Source organism: Petromyzon marinus, chromosome 11 (genome assembly GCF_048934315.1).
Source record: "Petromyzon marinus isolate PM22_M1 ecotype Great Lakes invasive population chromosome 11, UKy_Petmar_22M1.pri1.0, whole genome shotgun sequence".
Classification (NCBI taxonomy): domain Eukaryota; kingdom Metazoa; phylum Chordata; class Hyperoartia; order Petromyzontiformes; family Petromyzontidae; genus Petromyzon; species Petromyzon marinus.
The window spans coordinates 9,013,636-9,037,417 of NC_133677.1; the positions used below are offsets into that span (position 1 = coordinate 9,013,636).

Genomic DNA, 23,782 nt, shown 5'->3' on the forward strand with positions numbered 1-23,782 from the left:
TGGAACACAATTCTCAAGATGCATTTCAATCACACTAAAAACCTCTGCCCACTATACATGCCTTTAGCTCTATATATGCCTACAACTCTATATATGTAGCAATTCTTTATTTTACCATCCTGAAGCAGTGTAAAAAATGAACATAATCTAAAGGTAGCTTTGATTTTGAAGCCACTTTTGAGTACAGCCAGTTTGTAATTCCTGGATGAGAGCCTCCCCACACCGTGTGGATCTTGAGTATATTTGCCCAGACTTTACTGTCGTGGTCAGTGTCGATTGCTGAATATTGGGGGTGCTGAATCAAGAGTATAAAACATGGGTTTTTGTTGCAGTGCACTAAGCTGCTCATTATGCAGGCCTGTAACAACCTGTTTGTGTCTTAAGCAACTACCATACCAATATTACATTGCGAATGACAATAATGGTAGTCGTAAACAGGAGGAAATAATCCAACGCTAAGCTGCTAATTAAAAAGGACGAGGTTGACTTAAATGGGCCAAGAATATGCCGGCAGCACGACTAAATGGGTCAAAACTCCTAAATTACAAAGTGGGCTTTCTGCCTCAACTAGAAGCTTCCTGTTGGCCAAGTGACTTGCATACTTCAAAGTGACTCGTCCCTCATGTTAGCTCATAGTAATGATGGCACGGCATATACATATATACACGCTCTAATGTACACACACGTATAGATATATATGCCGAGCTGGCTTTGCTGAAAATCTCAAGCTTGCGGGGATTTGGGTGCACAACTAAACATTCTTCAGATGACTGTGGAAGCGATTGATAAAGAACAAAGTAAGGTGGCCCTGGAATAACGGTGGACCGTCACATGCCAGATAACACAGTTCTGATAATATAAATACATCAGGAAACAAATTACTTCTGTATGGAAGTATAAGCACAAAAAACTAACAAATACATCTATAGCTGGGAACGTCTATAGTCGATTAGGCTCAGAGAATTACAATATGAAATCCACAAACTCGACTAAAACTCTGCAGATTGTCAACTAGACAAAGGCCTGTATTCTTAGGCATGGCTGAAGTGAGCCAGCACAAATCCATGCTTAACTTGTTCAGTTCATGAAAACTGTTAAACACCGTGGTCCCAGCCATGCTCAGAATTATCCAAGAGCTGGGTCTGAGCCAAGCCGTGGCTGAATCGCTGCGTGTTTTAAAGCAACCGAGTGGCACAAGCCTGAGCCATGCCGTGTTTGCAGCGGATCCAGAGCCACATCTCCCTTGTAGAAAAAAAACTAAACACTCAAACAAACTCAAATGACTAACAACATGGCCCTCGGATGACTGAAATAAACCAAGCCGACTGCATTTCACGTTGGCGGAGGGAGTCTACGACATTCACACTGGCGGATGGGGGGGGGGACGACAGCCCCACATGCGGTGCAAGCGGCGCAGCGAGCGGCGAGCTCGGGCGATGCTGTTACCCGCTTGTCGATGTCTCCGTGCTGCAGCTGCACGAAGCGGGCGGAGATGGCCGCGATATAGCTCTGCTGGTTGGAGAAGGCCACGCGCCCAGCCCCCTTCGGGTACTTCAGCTCAGGGTCGGTGTCGATGCCAGCATAGCACACGCCCCCGTACAGCCGGTCCATGATCATCGCCAGCTCGACTGCGTGAGGAGAGCGCGTCCGGACACACGATGCACATGCGCACGAGCACACATGGACAGCACTTCGGTCAACCCACCGCTGGATGAGGGCCTCCCCACGCTGTGCCGGGTCAGGAGCGTTATTTGAACGGAGGAGGCTCCGAGTGAATCATCGGAATCAGTGCCGAAAAACGCGCGGTACAACCCGCAAAGGCAATGGCTTTTCTTTCCAGAAAACATTAGCCTACAACTGTAAACATTTTCTGCTGTAAAACGTTAAAGTGGATTTACAGACAGCACCCTGCTCAACTGCTTTTTATAAGCCACAAAGTCTATATTCCTATGTCAGGGGTGAGGCTGTCGAGAGGACAACCACTCATGACGTCCCATAAAGCGGCACTTACTTTTATCAACCCTGGAGAAAAATTAATTGCCGAGTCGACCCCTGATCGAGATTTTAACTCGTGACTTTCAGATTGTGATCTGAGCGCTTGCTTCACTGTGCCTCGTGCTTGTATTTAGATTATGCCGCATAGCCAATGGCTACAGCGGTTAAGTGATTATGGTCCCTTCTTCAACACCACCACCCGCGTAACCACTTGGAGGCTGTAGCCCAATGAACAAGCAGCTATTATTATATCTCCCCGATGTGTTTTCAGGTTGTACCGTATGCTATTCAGCATGATGTCCGACATTTTGCTGCACGCACTGGGAGCATTTCCAGGAACTGAATTTTATTTCCTGGAGCGCAACGTCGGACATCGTGGCAAAACATGCAGTAAAAATTTGAAAACACGTCTAAGAAACTATACAGAGCAAACAAACACCTATTCAGTTGTACGAGTTAGTTTAAAATTTGCATCGGACAGCCTTGGAGACAACTGGGTTCTAGGTTCGTATGTGCGAGATTAGGGGATTTGATTTTAGAAATTGCGTATTTGAGTTGGGTAATTGACATCACTAAAACACGGCAAGGGGGGGCAAACAACGAGAGAGCAGTGAACCGAGCGCGGCTGAAGCGGTACTCACTGGCTCGGAGCGGGCGAGGAACCCCTCCCACGAAGATGGTTTTGCGTGGGTCCAGGGGCTGAGAGCCGTCCATCACAAAGTCACTGTCGCTTAGATTCCATGGGCGAATTTGCACCTGCACGCCGGGCGAAATGGGACGCCACAGTCAGCAGGCACATCCATTACCATTTGAGCCCTTAGCATTACGTGCGTTACGTTGGCCGATTGGGCGAGGCGAGTGAGTGGAAATGTGGAATCGCACCTGACCACAGTGAATTTGTTAATCTTGGACAATTTAGGATGTCAGTGACATGTTGGTCTATGTAACAGTCTATTGTTAGGATACAATGCAATGTCTGTTCCAGTGTTATTCGATGGGTCTACTATTAGCAAGTCTAATGTTAGTCTATGGACCGATGTTGGACTACGGGCCCGATATTAGTTTATAAGTCCAATGTTAGTCTATCAGTCGAATGCAAATGAGTAATGGAAGGGAGTCCAATTATATTATTAGTCTACAGACAGTCTCGTCCCCTTCACCTGATGAAGGCCGCTTGTGTTGTGGCCGAAACGTCGTGAGAATATTATTGTGTTATTTTATTTCATCAATGTATTGTTTTATTCTCATTCTACGTGACTTTACCGAAAGAACCAAAGAAGAAGGACCAAATACTGTTTCCCAAGTCCAATGTTATCCTATGGGTCCAATGTATGCTCATAAATCCATTATTATTCTACAAGACCAATGTTCGTCTATGGGTCGAAATGTCCGTTTGGACAGTAAACAGGGCACAGACGATCCGTACACGACATAACGAAACCAGACGTGTAATTTGCGTACACGCACGACTACAGTTTACACAATCGCAAGCAGCACAAGATGTACGGCGATTTCACGCCTTTCCAATTTCACACACTGACAGAAATGTCAGGTGGACAAGATTTACGCCGCAGTCACTCGCGCCCCCCCGCCCCCCCCCCCCCCCCACACATCAGTCACGCTTCCCGGGTGCCGCGATTGCACCACGCTGCGGTAACCCCTCGACCCGCGATCCATGCGACCGCTTTGATGGCTTCTCTGATTGGTCTAAGCTGAGCACCGAAGCCGATGAGAATACAGGCCATCCCTATTGGGAAGACACGTGCTCAACATGGTGGGGCTGGCGTGCCCCACTTACTCACGCGGCCGGCACCAGAGGGAGCGCAAATTCTGGTGACACGGGCGAGATCATGGTGTTTTCTAAATTACAACCAAATGGTTCATGCCTGCACGTGTAACAGTGATTTAAGAACGTCTTTTGCAACGAGCGTCGATTCGTCTTCGCGGACAGATTCTCCTAAGCGGCTGGCAGATCAACATCCCCGTTACTTTAGTGCCTGAATTACATGACGATTTATCAGCATGTTCTAATTTCTATACAGAAAAAAAAAACATTCTAGTGGACAAATACAGTTCATTAGAGGCTTGTTCACTATTTTGTTTAAAACGTCTCGACGTTTTAAATACTAAAATTTAGTATTTTGGAAACTCAGTCTTCCCTGTTGTGGGGAGGCATCATTTTCAGTCTAATTCAATTGAACATAATTCACTTTGATGCAGAGAGAGCATTGCTTCCTCTGAGGAACAAGGCAATTTGGGTTTCTAAAATGGGGACATGGGTCTGCCATGAGTATCAATTATTTTTTTTACCAAGAGAACATTGCTTATTAGTGCAGCATTTGGTGACACCTATTAGCCAAATTCCAGGATAAAAAAATCTAAAGTGCAAATGGAAATGAAACCTAACTAAACCTGCTGAACGTGTGCATCAACAAAATAATACAAATGATTGGCAAGCCTTTCCCTACAAAATTATATGTAACATAGGCAAAATTACATTTAGCAATGATAAATCAGAATGATCTTCTGAGTGGCCATTTAAATATAAAGACTTTGTTTAAATACACTGCAGAAAAGCTACAGTATTATGAAAAAAGTTGCACAACCTTTCTGTTTGTGCTTCTCATGTCACGTGTTTTTTGTGGGATTCACATAAACAGAATAAGTGCACTATTACACTAAACTGAACAATGCATTCATGGGTGCAAGCATGCTAATGGAAAGATCTCAAAATGTTTTGGCAGTTCCTTGTGTGTTTCTAAATATGTATATAAATACCCACACGTTTAAATGCACACAAAGCACGGGACAAGCACAATAATCATCATGTGATTACACCAGGGAATAAACTCGAACTAAACAAAGTTAGGCTACACAGATGCACACATTAACATTGCAGCCCCCGGCCTTAACGTTAATATAACAGAGAAAAACCTCAGCCGCACAGCGTCGAATGGCAAACACACACGCCTACCGGTTTGTCTTTAATGGTGGGGCTGGACACGCACAGATAAAGCTTGTCTTCCTCCTTAATGCAGGCGTCGATTAGAGCCTGCACCGAGCTTTCTTCCTGGAAGAGCAGAAATGCGTATCCTACAGGGGGGGGGGGGAGGAGGGAAACAGCCAAACACAAAAGCCCATTAACAACACGCAGGCCCGCCCCCTCTGCGCACACTTGTTTACCAGCGCGAAATATAAAGGGCCCCCCCCCCCCCCCCCCACTTTCTGAAAGCTTCGTTCACTTCCGAAGGCTCATTTGTGAATAGGTGCCAGATGCTGCTGCTTACATGAGGCTATAAAAAATTCAACGGGCCATATTTCACCCCTCCGTGCCGGAGTGCATTTAAAATAAAGGGAGGTAAATTATCAGGAGGCAACCCGATGTTTTTCTTTATCGACCATAATGGAGAATCTAACATCTGGCCGTTTTCGGGCAGCGGGCAAGCAAAGCAATTTGGTTATTTGACAAAGCCTAAACCGAAGCCCTTAATTGATTAACTCTTGGCTCCAGGTTGCCCAGTTGCCAGGGTCCTCCCCCTGGCAGGGTTGCTTTACATGGAGGAAGAAGTTCAATTCCTGCAACCGACCAGAAATCCCACAAGGAGTCCCTGAGGGCCATTGTGTCACAGGACTGTGGGAGACAGCAGCAGCTTAGATCCGTCTTTATCCAGCTGTGGAATGATTATGAATGCTAATGATTATATTAATAAGATTAGACTACCGCGCAACATGTTCAAAACCCATATTTAAAATGTAAAAATAATCCACAGCAGAATTGTGAATAGCAAATATACTCCATAACTACAGAAGTCCAAGTGCTCACATCAAAATGTTAAATATTGATTACAACAATAGTCTGTCACCTGGTTAAGTAAAGAATACATATAATTGATCAATAAAATGGCATGACTCTTCAAAGTGCTAATCTTTCGTTCACAAAAGTAGTGAAACCACTAAACAAACCAAGCTCACACGGAATTTTATTTCTTGCAGTTTGTCACATTCTCGGGTGTAAACATCTACTGGAACGTTAAAACCAGCTGTGGCCTCAGGTGTCGTGTGAAGGTGAATGAGCAATGGGCCATGAAGGACAGACCCTTTAACACCAAGTTCTCTAAGAGCGGAGGGGTTTGGAGCCGTGGTCATTTCTCACTCCGACCCTTCCGCATCACAGGCTGACCCCCTCCCCCCCCCCCCCTTTGTAAGCATTCCAATAAAAAAAACGAGATTAAGGCCCATAAATGCAGATCGGTCTTTGGTCACGGAAAATCCGCACGCGTGAAGCCGACAACGCTAAGTTGCCGCAAAACCTGGTGGGAATTTTCTGGGATGTTCCGACAATCGTGCAAGGTCATGACGCACGGCTGCGCGATCCAACGTGACGAGATAACGAGCACCAGGCGCCCGGTACTATGACGTGAGGGCCATCGAGTCCGCATCGGCAAGGTGGGGTCACGCAGTCAGCAAACACGGGGGCAATGCCTGCCCCCAATACTGCACTGCGCTGTGACAGTTGGCGAAAACATTGTCGATGCAAATCAACAGCCTTGTAAAATCTGCAGTGCCCTAAAGCCTTACCGAATGCCAAATTTGCCTACTAGTTGCGGTAGTCCTCAGCCTGCCACCTTGTACACCAACCGCATTACTTTGCTCAGGTGTATCTTTGGAATGGTATGTTTTCATCACAAGTGTTATCTAAGACAGGCACTGCATTATATAAAAAAATTTAAATGAGAAGTCAACAATGGCTGTCCTGGAGAAGGAATGGTCCTCACCCACAGCAATGTGGCATTTCTATGACTGGCTTAGGGCTTGTGTTTTTGCACATAATTGATATATGATTTACATATATACATGTAAATCAATTGGTTGAGTTGCGAGTACGTGTAAAAATCACTAATTTTATGTGGAAGAAAAGGTACACAAATTGAGTGTAGCTTCTATGACGTGTGACTTGTAATGCACCATCAAGAGAACCGGAGAGCATTCCTGTGAACCAAATAAGTCCCTTGCTGCTGGCTGTGGGCAGTTGCTCGTCGTAGTTTTTGCAAGGAAAGGCAAGCGCAGCAGCGGGAATGCCAAACGGATGACTCCACTCGCAAGGAACGAGAGAAATTAGCAGGGCGTGCACGACAGAAATGTGACCACTAGATGGCAGAAGCCTCACAAATTTGCAGGAGCGCTTTCCAAGTGTTGTCGCCGTCACCCGCAACAACATCCTTATCACATCTCTCGCACGCACGCCCACACACGGATGCACTTATTTTAGATTTACGCTAAAAAAAACGAGAAACTGCTGTAGCGCGTAATGCAATGGTGACAAGGTGAGGTTTTGGGTCACGGCGTGACCCCAAGGGTCAATGCGACCGGCCCTGCGTTAACCCGTCCTCCAGTGCGCTACATTAAACAGGGCCTCCGCTCTTGTCACGTAATGGCACACGTGCAGTAAAAGGCAGCAGCAGCACAGCTGTTTCGCTCCCCACAACGCGGGCATTTGTACGATTCAAATTCAGCCGATTTAGAACACATGTTAAATTATTATACGGATACATGATTAACATTACATACACGTATTCGGGAGGGTCACGGGTTAAAATGTTTGCCAAACTCCTTATTTGCATGTCTGAGGAGACCGGAGTGCCTGAAGAAAATCCAAGCACGCAACGGATAACACCGTAACCCTACTTGCTGCACTGCCTCTTACAGGTACCTCATTGCCCTACAGGTAGGTGCGTGTCAAGCACAATGCCTGTATTTCTGGGTGATCAAAAGCAACAGCCACCACAACAATTTAAGATCACCTACTGGAAATCTGGCCCATTTATACCGCATTGAACGCTGGTGTTCTTTCTTGAAGGGCAGCCAGCCAAAACATTTGTATTTCATCTTCAATTTCTAGAGACGTTTTTCTTCCCATTTTTAACAGGTTACACATGAATTGTCGAAAGCTAGAGAATTTTATTTTTGAGCCACATCATTTGCTTACTGTATGCAGCACTCAGCTAGCATGCTACAAACTGCACATTACTTAAACAAGGCTCCCTTCCTTTCTCAAGTGGTTTCTCTAAAATCAATAAGACACACAAAACTGGCATTGCATCCGACTGATCCACCCACCCGCCACCTACGTACATGCTCTTGGCGTCTCTTCGTTTACCCTCCTCTTAAAGGGCCCCACTACATTTGAAGCGCCACAAGGCACCGCAAAAGAAATGCTTTACGAACAAACAAACAAAAAAGCACAGAAACCATATTTCGTTGCATCCCCTGCGTCGGAACGTACGGTGATAAATGAAAATTCATGTAGCGTACATGCCTCTGCTGATGAATCCCGTAAGATACCGCATTCCCCCAGCACATTACTGCCAAATCTGATGGGATTTTAACTTGCTCCACGCTGAATAATGCATTATGCTAAGTATTTTGTTCTTGTGCGTCACTCAGAAGGAGCATTATCCTGACCGAGTCGGCGGCTCCAACAAAACGTACGTGCGCAGCGTTTAATCAATCTTGTTCGGCAATCCGTCTTGGCGCAAGTGTAAATAATGGGATTTTCAGTCTGCCCGGTCTATAAAGAGTTATAAAGTGGGCAGGCACTGCTCGAGAATGCAGCCAGAAATTTCTCTCCGGCCCGAGTTTATGGAGCGGATAAATCAATTAAGAGCGGGCGACAGTGCTGCCCACTTCCTCGTTTTGGGAGCCTGGTGGGCGTCCCTCTCATGGGTCCCCCACCCCCATCTCCAGGCGCTGGAGAAGCAGTTCTGTCCAATTACTTGGTGAAAATCCAGCCGCCGTCAGGACGCTTCGAGATAAATGCGTACCTGGAATCGTGCGCCCCATCTCAGAGGTAGACACCCCCCCGCCGCCGCCCACCGCGCCCGTAGAGGAGGCACACACTTGCCTTGCCGATAAGCATTATGCATCATGCTTTGGAGCCCATTAATCAACCGATGGGCGACGTTATGTAAACGAGGGTAGGGAGAATAACGGTTTAATGTTGGGGCTGCATTGGCAACAGACGCACTGAAAGTTCGGTCGACGTATTAACGGCAGTGGATTGGGGAGACCTTCATCCAGCAGTGGACCGACTGATCATGGCTGATGATGATAATGAAAATTAAATGTGCAAATATATGTTTCTATGCATACGAATTATTTTCCAAAAATGAAGGTCAGAAATTTTTATCGAATTGAATAGAATATACACAGACAATAATCATCTTGATTTATAACATGACTGCATGAAAACTAAACAGTATATTTGTATAGGTATATAGGCTCCATCATTATGGAATTGTACAATCGAGACATTTCTCTCATATTTTTTAGAAAGTCAAATAAGCTCCATGTTCCAAATGAGCAATAGGGAGATATTTATCTCCATCAATGGCAAGTATTGGAAATTCCACTTTTCCATGTCAAGTGCCCGTTTATCCAAAGGACAGCCACTATTCAGAACACACGAAGAATTTCCCAGTTCATCGACTTCAGCTGCGCTGCGTTAACCATCAACGGGGATGTTAACCCACGAGCTTCCTATTGCGAGTCACGTGCTCAAAACCACAACGTCACCGCCCGGCTGGACAGCATCTGCCCAATAATAGCAGCAAGCTGTAATCTAATACAGTAATGACATATGAAACGCCTTTTCACAAGAAGAAAAACCAAACAAACAAATACAGCGGTGTGTTCAACGATGCTTTTTTTTCTATTCACGGATGCATCACAAAGACAGCAGTCTGTACATTGCACCTGCCAACCAAACAAGCGGTCAGAGGGCAATGAGTGTGGGGAGCTGTGTGTGTGCGAGTAGGGGGCGGAGGCCGGATGCTGGGAGTTGCCACGCTGCGGAACATCTGTTCATCTGATCGCGCCTTGTCTGGTTAAAGGATATGATGGCCGCTGGTACAGGTGCTCGTAATGCGCATGTATGTGTACGTAACGGTTATCGCGGTGCGTTACGAACCCAGTGACCCGAGTTCAATTCCTGCCGATAGCCAAGACCAGTGACAATTATCTGAACCGGTCCTGGGTCTCCCCTCGGTCGACTCAGCCTCAATGAGTACCTGGGTGCAGTGTGTAAATATCGCTTACTTGGGAGGCAACCATGGCTGGGCATGGTGCTCGCCACCCACTCCCGTGTGCTGTGCTGACCTTCGTAGGTGCTCGATAATAGCACTTGCCCCAACAGTTTGTTAAGGCTATACGGGGGATCTTTGTCTCTGCGCAGGACAATGATGGGGAGTGGTGGGCGGTGGTGTGGTTGGTGCACTGTGCTCTGAACCCAGTCACCTGGGTTCGATTTCTGATCGTGGCTGATATTAGTGGCGATCATCCAAACCTGGCCATGGGGAGACAAAGACGTGGCGTGTTGCCCACACCATCACATCACGCACCACGCAGGCCTTCATTAGGTGCCCACTAACAGAATTTGCCCCCAATATATAGAGCCTTTGACAGACTGCCCCAACAGTCTGTCAAGGGTTATAAATGAGAGAGATCTATTTTTTGTAAATGTAGCGATTCAGCTAAGCAGTGGAGTGGTGTTTTGTACCATTTCGTAAATATTTTGTTACACTAATTACAAGAGTGTATTAACGTGGATAACATGCATTTTTGTTGAAGACAACTGTTTGGAAAAAAACCCCTTTCTTTTGCATAACATACAAAAAAACCATATCAAAGCATATATACAGCGAGGGAAAAAAGTATTTGATCCCCTGCTGATTTTGTACGTTTGCCCACTGACAAAGAAATGATCAGCCTATAATTTGAATAGTAGGTTTATTTGAACAGTAAGAGACAGAATAACAACAACAACATCCAGAAAAACGCATGTCAAAAATGTTATAAAATGATTTGCATTTAAATGAGGGAAATAAGTATTTGACCCCCTCTCAATCAGAAAGATTTCTGGCTCCCAGGTATCTTTTATACAGGTAACGAGCTGAGATTAGGAGCACACTCTTAAAGGGAGTGCTCCTAATCTCAGCTTGTTACCTGTATAAAAGACACCTGTCCACAGAAGGAATCAATCAATCAGATTCCAAACTCTCCACCATGGCCAAGACCAAAGAGCTATCCTAGGATGTCAGGGACAAGATTGTAAACCTACACAAGGCTGGAATGGGCTACAAGACCATTGCCAAGCAGCTTGGTGAGAAGGTGACAACAGTTGGTGCGATTATTCGCAAATGGAAGAAACATAAAAGAACTGTCAATCTCCCTCGGCCTAGGGCTCCATGCAAGGTCTCACCTCGTGGAGTTGCAATGATCATGAGAACGGTGAGGAATCAGCTCAGAACTACACGGGAGGATATTGTCAATGATCTCAAGGCAGCTGGGACCATAGTCACCAAGAAAACAATTGGTAACACACTACGCCGTGAAGGACTGAAATCCTGCAGCGCCCGCAAGGTCCCCCTGCTCAAGAAAGCACATATACATGCCCGTCTGAAGTTTGCCAATGTACATTTGAATGATTCAGAGGACAACTGGGTGAAAGTGTTGTGGTCAGATGAGACCAAAATGGAGCTCTTTGGCATCAACTCAACTCGCCATGTTTGGAGGAGGAGGAATGCTGCCTATGACCCCAAGAACACCATCCCCAACGTCAAACATGGAGGTAAAAACATCATGCTTTGGAGGTGTTTTTCTGCTAAGGGGACAGGACAACTTCACCACATCAAAGGGACGATGGACGGGGCCATGTACCGTTAAATCTTGGGTGAGAACCTCCTTCCCTCAGCCAGGGCATTGTAAATGGGTCGTGGATGGGTATTCCATCATGACAATGACCCAAAACACACAGCCAAGGCAACAAAGGAGTGGCTCAAGAAGAAGCACATTAAGGGCCTGGAGTGGCCTAGCCAGTCTCCAGACTTTAATCCCATAGAAAATCTGTGGAGGAAGCTGAAGGTTCGAGTTGCCAAACGTCAGCCTCGAAACCTTAATGACTTGGAGAAGATCTGCAAAGAGGAGTGGGACAAAATCCCTCCTGAGATGTGTGCAAACCTGGTGGCCAACTACAAGAAACGTCTGACCTCTGTGATTGCCAACAAGGGTTTTGCCACCAAGTACTAAGTCATGTTTTGCAGAGGGGTCAAATACTAATTCCCTCATTAAAATGCATATCAATTTATAACATTTTTGACATGCGTTTTTCTGGATTTTGTTGTTGTTATTCTGTCTCTCACTGTTCAAATAAACCTACCATTAAAATTATAGACTGATCATTTCTTTGTCAGTGGGCAAACGTACAAAATCAGCAGGGGATCAAATACTTTTTTCACTCACTGTAACATGTGAGCCCGTTTTCAGTTAGTCATTAAACTAATTAAATAATTTAGCAAATGGCAGATAGAATACTTAACAAGACTGCCAAACATTTATTACAGCTGCAACGTCCAGCAGTAACACAAAACGCTTAAGCACCCAAAAAGTGAAATCGCTTATAAGATTCTACAACCCTCCCAAATGCTGTTATTCCAGATCGTAGAAAAAAACCTAAAAAAAACAATCATGACACCACAGCTACTACCACTGCACCATTGTACATTTGTTTTGTTGCTACATCGCCCGACGGTTAAAAGTGCTGCGGATATTTTTGTGCCGAGCGCGGAAAATCACCAACGCGACGGTGAATGAGCTGCGGGCGCGGCACATCGCGTTCGTCATCAGCGGCGGCGCGGGTCCCCCAGGCGTGAGCGAGCAAGCGGACAAACGAGCGAGTGGGCCAGCGAACGGGCGTGCCAACGAGCGGGCGGGTGAACGGGTTCACGAGCGATCGGGTGAAGAGGTGAACGTGTGAGTGGGTGAACGAACAAGCAGGTGAACGAGCAAGGGGGTGAGAACAGGTGACCTGAGCGGGTGAAGGGATGAACGTGCGAGCAGGTGAATGAGCGAGCGGGTGAAAGAGCGAGCGGGTGAACAAGCGAGCAGGTCGGTGACCAAGTGGGTGACGAGTGAGTGGGTGAGGAAACGGGCGTGCCAAGGAGTGAGCGGGTAAATGGGTGAACGAGCGAACGAGCAAATGAGTGGGTCGAGAAAACGGCCGAGCGAACGAGCAAGATAACCCTCCCCCCGCCCTCCCCAATCACGTGTCCTTGGACACATGGGGGACGCTGCAATGCGGATGCTAGCCGGGCAAGGTCAGCAGAGGACAGAGATTGCCACTTGCTGCGGCAGGAGTCGCTGGGTTAAATTTTGTGGTTAATGAGCTGCCAGGTTAACACGTACTGGCAACCTTCGTTTACTGTGTCTATCTGACCGGGGTAGTGTTGTTGATGGCGGATTCGACTTGCGATCACAAGGTCACGTGTCTACGTGCGACGTGTTCTCTCCTCATTACCGTCACATATTTAATAGCATGATGAAGTATGGCCAAACAAGCTCCATGACCGACATGGCACGGGGAGTCCATTATCCAGCAGTTGATTCACAAACGGCTGATAACTATTCTTTATAGGGCACCACAGTGGCCAGATGTTAACTACCTCACCTGGTATACAGGAGATCGTGGGTTCGATCCAGACCCTGACACCTGCTGTATATTTGCAGTTTGTGTGTCCTCCCCGTGGTCATGTGGATTTTTCTCCAGGTTCTCCAGTTTTTCCCTCCACATTTAGCAACATGCGTTTACAGTATTTGGCTGCTATACATTTCCACACAAGCTATCATTTGTGGCCAGGTCACTTCTGAAAAAGAGCCATATACACTCAGTGGGCTTTACCTGAAAAAAAATGTTAGATAGTTTATATTTATCACTAAAGGTGTATGGACAAGGAGAAATGGTAGAGCAGGTACTCGCTGTGCTCTGCTCATGAACCTGGCCTGGGCTTCACCTAGATTCACTTGGCCTTAAAAAATGTAACCTGGTGGGATATGTAAACATCACAGCAGGGGAGACAAAGGTGGTTCTGGTCGCACGGCCCTTCCGTACGTGAGATGCCATCCTTAACTGATTTTCACTCACAGTGCTCCACCGAAGGGTAAAAGGGGGGAGAGATTATCATTTTGTGTCTATGTGGCAAGCTTCAACCGAATTTTTTTACCGAATATTGATAAAAGTGGTCTAATTTTTGTTTTTAAACGATTAGCGTCGTTCAAGAGTGACAATGATTGATATAAAACACTGCTCACTGGCCTGTCAAATTCAAATGAGGCAGTCAGCCAAAGCATTGGCACACAAAAAGCTTTTCTTTCACACTACCGTATTATAGCCTCTCGCATTATTGAGAATTATTTCACGGAACGCACCATTCATAAGCCCTTGCTTTTTTTTCCTTTCTTTTCGCCGTTAGCCACACTTTTTGTAAATTGATAAATAAAGCTTCGCGTGACTTTTGGAATGCGAAACTCTCAGACAATGAGCTCTGTTGATAATTGAGCCGAGCGCTGCTGAAGCACCGTGCTTATCAAAGCGAGTCCGACACATACAGATTAGGCATGTGCGCAGAGCAAAAAAAAATGCTTGACTGCCCATGATGGGTGCCTGAAATCCACCAATATTGCCTCCACGCTCTCGCGCAGACACACAATCGAAAAACTCACGGCTGGAAAAAATTGGAAATTGGTTATCTCTGTTGAGTTTCTGCTACGGATTTTTTTTTTTCTCTCAAAGCTTTAAAGATTACATATTTGGACATTTTGAAGCCAGCTTACATGGCCTTAAGCACGCCTTTTCAAACATCAGCTGCTATCCGGAGGTGTATCGGGTTTATTTGTCGGGTACTTTATCACGGTTGTTTCATCAGGAGGAAAGCCATGTAATTTTTTATTTCCAAATAAACACACGTGTAGCCAATGATAGAACGCTAAGCCTTGTGAGGTCGGTAAGGTGCCGTTAGTGAGCCCATAAGGTCGGCACAGCACGTGAGGCAGTGGTGTGGCTGTCGTCGCATATTGCACGGCACATAATTCAACCGCGGTGCAGCAGTGGCGTTAGCGTAGTTGTTTTCGCATAGCACCACAAACCGGGCAAATATAAGTTTGATTCTCAACCATGACTAATATCAGTGGCGAATGGTATCTGAACGAGTTATATGCCCCCTCTCTATCCACCTGCACTGACCAGTGTGGTAAAGTATAGTCCAAATAATACCCCGATGACCAACAGTGTGGGGAAGACCTTGAATCAAGAGTGGATTCAGAAAGGGCTGCAATCATTCAACCAAGTAAGATGGTGGCACAGGGGCTGAGTCACAATCACAGGCCTATGGGCTTCAAATCCCAGTTAGTCTCATCTGGCTGACTATCCCTGATGAAGCTGCATGGGAAACGGCCAGCAGCTAAATAACCATCGGAAAAATTAAGTGATTTTCAGATGGGGGAAAAAAGAAAACCACGACAAACACCCGGGATAGGTGCTCATGGCACGAGGGATTTCGCCGAGGCACGGTTATGGAAAGAGAGAAATTCCGCCAGGGGAAACGGATCGTCCAGAGGCTCCGAGGGCAGTTCAAGGTGGAGCAACTTCTTCCTGGCATCTTCTGCTGTAACAGCAACAACATTCCACCGCTCTGCGCCATTGTTTATCCTGCATGAATATTTACAGTGTGTCGGTTTTCCCCTCACTTTGCGCAGTAGTAGATGTGTTCCAAAAAAGGCCGCACAAAGAAAAAAACGCACAAAACAACCTCCGCATAGAGTACACACACACACACACCGTTGTCCCACGTCAGATCGCATAGGAGTGAATTCAAACCGCGAATATTGGGTATAAATAGCTTAGCTGCGTGTACGCGAAATCGCACAAATTAAACCCACATACAGTAAGAGAAACCTGTATTTACAATGCACCATCAAAAGTATCTCCCTGTTCAAACAAGTGTTGGGGGAAGTGTTAATTTCCAGTAGTGGCCCTAACCACATTGGTAAAAAAAAATCCACATTCCTCTGGTCTTCCCATCCTGTGCGCTGTTGTCAACTGCAATGACAATGTCTGCAGCCTAACCAATGACATGAGCGATAAATCCCCAAGCCGATAGACCTGACTGTAATTTGCACTTGTAACTTTCTTAAACTGCGAATATTTTTTTTGTTTTGTCCAGTGGATGATCAAGCAGAAGAACCCATTTGAAAATATGGCCGTGTAAAATGACTGCGTGTGCGCGAGCCGAGCGCATGCCCTGTTGAGGTTGGGTGGTTGTTGTTTTTTTTGTTGCTTTGCATTGCTGGAGGCATCCCTCAAATGAATGGAGCGAGCACGGCAGTTAACCTGACGAATGCACCCACCGGCCTCGACATCCCCCTGCCCCTGCCCACCCCCACCACCACCGGTCCCTGCCTGGCTCCAGGTCCACGCGCACTTCCAACCGCCGCCTCCTCTTCACCCCCTCCAGGGAAATCGGCGCGCGATCGCAGGACCTCAAATAACCCGCGCCTACCTAGTTAGGGAGCAACTTTCTCAGCAGGCGAAAAGAAAAAAAAAACTTGCAAAGGGCACACCGAAACGTTAACGGCACTGGGAAGATTGTTTTTAAGCCGCCGTTTGGCAATAATGGAAGCATTTTGGAGGTCATTTTTCCGGTAAAGGCAGCGGTACGAACACTTTGTTAAAAATAAAGTAGCGCGGGTTTCTGTATAAACGCCTAAGAGCAACGAAAGACGCGTGTGGCTTAACTTTACCGAGATTGTGTTCTCAATAGAAACGGTGGTAGTTGGGGAACTTCAATTAGATTGCACAAGATGAATGTGTGCACTTCGTATATATTTTTTTTACAAAATAAATAATTTACAGCTCGTTGTCAATTCACTGGTTGATGAAGGCACCCCTGTGTATGCAATTGCAAACCACGATGTGTGTTTACACCACGGTATAGGGTAGGCATTTAGTTTTTAAAAGTTAATCATATAATTCAAAAAACACATTTAAACGCATACACTGTGTATACATGCATATCTTCCAGATGGACACAGCAGAGTATGTGTGTGTCTAGCAGAACACATGAAGGCAGATGAGACCCAGGGTTGCGCTGCTGGAAAGCGGAACTTGATAATTATCAAATTCTTGGGTCTTTCGGTAATGTCACGTAGATAGGTTCAAAGAAAATAATAACAAAAAACTACAACGTTTCGATCGCAACATAAGCAATCGTCATCAGGATAAAAAACAGTTTCGCTTTCCAGCAGCGCTCTATTATAATGAGAAACAACAGATCAACAATGTGTATAAAGAAGAAACACATTAATCACATACCTGTCAACCCCTTATCAGTGCCTACCTTATTACAGACCAATTCAGACCTTACTGGTCACCCCGTGCCCTTATAAATCTCAACGTCCATCCTACAAAAGTCCCATCACAAGGGAGAAACACAAAAAAATAGTTAAAAACATGTTTTTTTTTGCCCGTATTGAAACGGCTGTATGCCGTATGGACCTGAACACCAAATTTCCCTGTACAGAGAATACGGGTAAACTGTATGGGCTGACAGCTATGTAATCAGTGTGTCCTGCTGTGCTTTGGCATGGTTCAGAAAAATGGTCATTGACGCAATTATGAAACAAAAACTGAAAAGCGCGCAAGGAAGCATCTGGAGATGCAAGCCTGGAATTAAACAGAGAGACGAAGAATAGCCGGTGGATTAGAGGCCAATCACAGTTTTAATTACATTTATCCAAATTAATAAGAAAGGCAAGCGGGCTTGGGCATGACGCATTGCTAAGGGACGATGGACGGGGGGAGGGGGGGGTCAAGAATCAATGGATTGGCAGCCCAGGAATGGAACGCGTCGAAAGAAGGCGAACACGGTGGAGCGACGAAATCGGTGCGTATGTAGTTGCTAGGTGGGTTGCGCCGTGGCAGAATCGTGAGGTGGTGGCTGTGACTTGGGAAGGGCCATTACTCAGCAGTGGGTTGACCTTGGCTGATGATGATGACGACACAATAACTAACATGGCGTGCCACTCTCAACGCAATAATATGGCATTCAGTTGCAATAAAGAGGTGGTTACAAATCATTAATCACATCCCAAATATTACATCGATAAATGTAAATGTCACAAGACAAATAGTTTTTCGCATGAAAGTCCACAGCGTACCAATGTTGCAACTTTTATTGTTGCAACCAATAGAAATAGTAAGCATATTGTTAAATCTTCAGATACAACTGAAAATTTTAGATTGTGTTGTAAAATGCTGATGTTGTCTTTAAGTTGTGCCAAAACAAAAAGGTGATGCGCTGTATTATGACCGAAGTCTCCAAAGTAATTATTTCCCATCATGCACCTCACACCTGAGCACACAACCAATTAAAAAGACAGCGAAGACGAATTCAATACAACTCAAGCCACAAAGAGCTTTTCCTATTGGTTTCTGTGCTTCAGCTCCTGCAAGGTCCTTGATCCTAATTAAGTTTGGATGTCATAGATTACTTTCACACAAAGGGGGCACGCGCAAAAGCTGCTCCGCTGAAACGAAAAAGGGAAAATTGCGCTCATCCACGTGTTCGTCACGTTTGAGCGATCCCGCACCCAAAAAGCGAAAAAAACAAAAGTTCGGGTGTTTCATGCGATTAAAAATAAGTGGCTTGTAAACGAGCACATCGTGCTGCTGACATTTCAACACCTGTACCTCTTATCGCATCGCGCCAAAAGGCCGTGTGCACAGAGCCACGATGCCGTCGCTTTAAATGCGACGCGCGCAACAGTGCTCCAATGACACAGCAGGCACGGCGAGTTACGCAACATAACAAAGAGAGCTTCACGTCACTGGAGGCAATTTCCTATACATCGACTTCCTAAAGTGCTTTTGTATCAAATATGCATTCTATGTCGCACACACGCAAGTACGTTTTGTCAATTCACTGCTGGTTGAGAGCCTCCCCAATGCTGGTTGGAGGGTTATTTGACCATACTTCCCTATGCAAGCTTAATTAATGCAGGGAGTTATCGGCATGGAAGCACAGCAGTATAGCAATGGATTTTGCTGCACTGTCCGCTACGTCTCCGAATGCAGGCCTGCTATGCGTACACAGTACATACATGCTATGAAATGAAAGATAGATACGCGGTTCAGCCTGTTCACACGGCTGAAATACGTTGCAACAAGGAAGCTGATAGAAACGGTATTTTTCCGAAAGGTACATCGTTTACTAAACAATTATTACGAACAGCATCTAAAAAATATGTACTGATGAAATCACCCGTGAGCAACTTTACTTAAAATAAACACTCATTCTTTTACTTATCTGCCCTAACATATATCTGGCTTTTTACATTCCTCTTTCATTCGTGGCTGTAGTGTCCCAGAAGCACACCATATAAAACGAAATACAAAGAAAGCCTGAAATGGCAAATGAGAGGCAAATGATTTATATAGCGGGGCCTTTCAATTCCTCAAGCTGGGCAGATGACAAACCTGCAAACAGAACGGACGGATGTTAAGGCCGCCCTACGCTGGATAAACAGCGGCAAACAAATTATTTTGGGGCGAGGTTCCGAGATGGAAAAATGAATCGATGCGAGGAATAGTAGGCCACGTGATTTCACAGGTGGACTTCTACATGCTCCCCGATGCCCCTGGCACAGAAATACTCCTCTGCTCCTTTTTCAGCTTTGCACCACAAGGGAGTTGCAACAATAGTCTCTCCAGTAAAGTACACTCACACACTTGTGCTCGCGCGTGTGTGCTAATGTCTTTGTGTGCGTGGGGAGTGATAGCGTAGTGGTTAGTGCGCTGTGAATCCGGCGACCTGGGTTCATTTTCTCGTTCACGACCAACACTAGTGACGATTATCTGAATCAGTCCTGGGCCTCCTCTATGTTGACTGTGTCTCAAGTGAGTATCTGGTGCAGTGTACAAACATTGGAACAAGATAGAGACAATGGCGGCCGGGCATGGTGCTGGCCACATACTCCCTCTTGTGCCGTGCCGGCCTTAATAGGTGCTCGCTGACAGCATTTGCCCCAAAAGGTCTGTTAAGGCTATACGGATAATTCTTTGCCTTCTATTTACACACTCGAATGTATGTTCAAGATGTTATCGTATATTAAATGCACCTACATAAAAAAAACACCAAGAAATCCACGCACATTTACGCACACAACAACAAAAGTAAAATATATTACGTGTGTAAATTAAGACCGAGATTTTCAGGATGCCCAAGACCACAGCCCCCTGGAATGAACCCCGGTGTTGTCAGACCTCGGACATGAAGCAGGCTTGGGGGCCTGGATAGTGCTTGGGTCACCGCCACGCATAAAAGTCGTGATAGCTTGCCGCAGGGCTACATTATAAGCAGGGAGTATTTCAGCAATTACAATTGTTGTCCTGTTTCATGCTCCAACGTCCGTGCTCCCCATCGTCGCCAAACCGCAACGACCAGTGTGGTCAAGTATGGTCAAGTGACCCCCTACGGCCCCCGCATAGTGCGGGGAAGACCCGAAAAAACACTATGCATAGCATATTCAAAATATGACCATAAATGATGTGTGCGGGCACATGTGTGTTGCATGTGTGATGCCTTTGCAATGCGCAACATGCAGTCATCCCCAGCCTTGCCTGGAGTTCCTCATCAAGCACTCAGGAGACAAAGGTGGCTGACTAAGTGGCGTAGACCACCCATGCCTCCCCCCCCCCATGTGTTGTACCAGGCTAAATATACACTAGCCAAACAACACCTGCCACTGCATCTCATGGCTAAGTAAGGTACCTTGGTTTCCCCCTTGTATTGTCGCCAATTCTGCAGCGACGGTTGTTTTTTTTCATTGTATTATAGCTCCGAGGTATCAACCAACAGACTGTTTTCCCCTTTCAAAAAAAAAGTTTATAGTTTTAATACCGTACTTGGACATTTTACAACAAAATTAATAAATACCATTCACTCACCCGCCACCCCTCACCCACCGCCAGTCCAAAATGTAACCCACATATTCCGCTGAGTGAATATGCCCGTGTATACTCGCTTCACAACAGTTTCCGTAATACAGATCGCAGGCGTACAGACATTGGACCGCTGCAATCGTGAGGTGCATCTGCCCATGCTCGTGCGTTTAGTAGTTTTACACAAACATTAATAACGACAATGGATGAAGGCCACCCCCATGCTGTGTCGGTCATGGAGACTGTTTGACCAAACCTCAACGCGTTCGTCAGCACGGGTTTCCGAAGTGGGGTGGACGTGGGGCAACAGCACCAGATCGTAACATCACTCGCCACCGATGCGAATCATGGCCAGGAATCAAACTCAAGTCGGCAGGTTCAAGTTATGGTCCACTACCAACGGTGCCACCGCTCCCACTCAAGGAGACCTTTATTTCATACCAGGTGAGTGGCCATTGAGGCTGAGATTTTTTTTTCAATAGAGGCCACTAACACCATGAGAGTGCCCCCCCCCCAACCCGCTTGCTCCACACAGGCCACCAGAAGCTGCCGCCGCCGCTACTGCACCCTGCAGTGCACACCGAGACGGGGACAGCGCCCCACTTGTCGCCGCGGTCGTGGCGCCCTCCTCCCTCTCAGTGGGGCTTCCCTTTCTTTTGGCTTCACCTCGCTTCGGCGAGCCCGTGTCCGCGCGGGCACTGTGGGTAATGGATTGTTCTGGTTGCTGAAAAGGCGCGTGTGCGTGTGTACGCGCGAGGGCCCACACATGCAGAGCGGCACAAACAGCGGTCTCCCCCCCCCCCCCCAACTGCCATTACCGCCACCTCCACCTCCCTTTGGCTGGGCTGCCGGTTTTGGTCATGCAAATGACAAACAGGCGTGGATAGCTAGCCTCCAGGAGGCTGCAATTCAAATATTCTGTGCAAATTGCATTCGCTAATGCACCGGACAAGACGACACAATAGGGATGGTTTGGTTGTCACACACACGCCCACAAAGTAGGTATGAGCAATTCGCAGTGTACCGTGTTCCACATAGTGGGAATCATTAAGGGCGACGCGGCGCACTCGAGGGGATATGCGGCCTGCACCAAACCTTTCCTTCTATCCAGTGCCGTTGATTAAGTCACCACACCAGGTCCTAATTTTCACTGAATTTACAAAGGGGAGGTCCAGGACTTATTCAAGATAATCAACACTGATGTTTAACACCACCGATGGTTAACGCCACTGATGTTCATTGAACCTTGGCCGCCGGTGTTTGTCGCGCAGCACGTTGACCACTACGTTACTGCTTCCTTTAAAAGGTGCTCGCTAACAACATTTGCCCCAACAGCCTGTACGTCTCACGTGCTTGGCATCTATATTCAAATGGTAGATGCACTTGAAATATACTTTGTGGACAAATGCATAAACAATTGCTAACTATTCAATGAAATATGAATGATAATTCTAGATTTGAAGCTTTCGTGACCGCAAGAATTCACTCTTTGGTTCTCTTCGGTAAAGTCACGTAGGTAAAAAACTAATTAAAAATAAAATAAACAATTAAAACACGACGTTTCGGAGGCAACGCAAGCTTCCTTTATCAGGTGGGACCAGTCACAGCCAAAATCACTGCACCAAGTGCATCACCAAGTGGTGGTGCAGTGATTTTGGCTGCACTGGTCCCACCTGATAAAGGAAGCTTGCGTTGCCTCCGAAACGTCGTGTTTTAATTGTTTTTTTCTTTTATTTTTAATTTGTGTTTTACCTACGTGACTTTACCGAATAGAACCAAGGAGTATGAATGATAGTCATTCGGCCAGAATGCTTTATCTTTGCAATTCCATCGAGTATGATTAACTCCAAAAGAAAACAATCTTTACCAATAGGCCTTCCAGGTCAATACATGTTAAAAAAACAAGTGGCAATCATAAAACCGGCCATTGTGTATTGATGATTGGAAATATAACAGTTTCGCCTGGTTAAGCGATTGTCCAAGACCTTTCAAACTAAACATCGTTTATTTAATATCCTTGAGAAAAATTCCTCTTTGTAAAAAAAAGCACGCACGTAAAATTATAATCACTTAACTTGCGCTTATTAAGCTTGGCAAGCTCCTAGAGAGTCTACCAAAGTCATCCATTTAGTAATGTCATATTGGCTTGCCATGTCGACACTATGCGGCAGGCGCTGACAGTTGTGATATTTACATAACACTCGCATCAGCGATTCCACGCACAGTGCAGGCTTAAAACATTAATCTGGGCAACCTATGGTATTATTCCATTTTACCCTTTTTTTATAAATTTACATATACCCCAAATGGTTTAAACCGCTTATAAAATATTTTCCAATGGACCTTTGCCTTCCAATCCACAAAGAATCTGCAACCAGTTACAAAAACAGGGTCCATTGTTTTCCCGTGTGTTTTTCGCGATCCCAACCAAGTAACAACATTCACTCTTGTTTTTGTTTCCAATTTTAAACTTTAAAACATGAATTCATTTTATCCACGAATTTGTTTTCCTTAGCGAATCATGGCGGCCAAACTGATAAGCTCAACGCACTGACAAAAATCCAATTCCACTTCGAAGTTCAGATGGCACTTACCACAAGCAATCCACCCCACAAAGGCTTCTGCTCAATCTCAGGCACCAGGCAGTAAACTGGCCATCATGCCTCATAATTGTTTACCCAAATGACTTCGGTGCACACACAGAAAGGACACTTTGGTTTGCAATACAAAGCAACCGCCATCACCATGCAATAACCATAGCTGAAATGTTCACTGTCCAATAACGCCACGACATATCTTAGTGAGCTGTGTAAATCTTTCGCATTACCAATTATGGGGCCAAATAACGTTTAATGAAGCCACCTCTTTGTAGTGCCCATGCACAATTTATCCTCGTACGTTTTTGGGTCAACGCGAGTGTGCAAGTTGCAGGGTGCTTTTTCGGACAGTTCACGCGCAGTT

The 23,782-nt window shown here is 45.9% G+C and overlaps 1 protein-coding gene across 2 annotated transcripts in view; it reads right to left on the reverse strand.

Moving 5' to 3' along the window:
* Positions 1-23,782, reverse strand: part of LOC116941242 (cytoplasmic polyadenylation element-binding protein 2) — a 96,852-nt gene that overhangs the window by 6,489 nt on the left and 66,581 nt on the right. For both annotated transcript variants that reach the window (XM_032952086.2, XM_032952085.2), the window contains 3 exons: positions 4,970-5,088; positions 2,637-2,751; positions 1,447-1,628 (listed from right to left, as the gene is read on the reverse strand). In XM_032952086.2, coding sequence (XP_032807977.2) covers positions 1,447-1,628; positions 2,637-2,751; positions 4,970-5,088 — 416 coding nt within the window. The remainder of the gene's footprint in view (positions 1-1,446; positions 1,629-2,636; positions 2,752-4,969; positions 5,089-23,782) is intronic.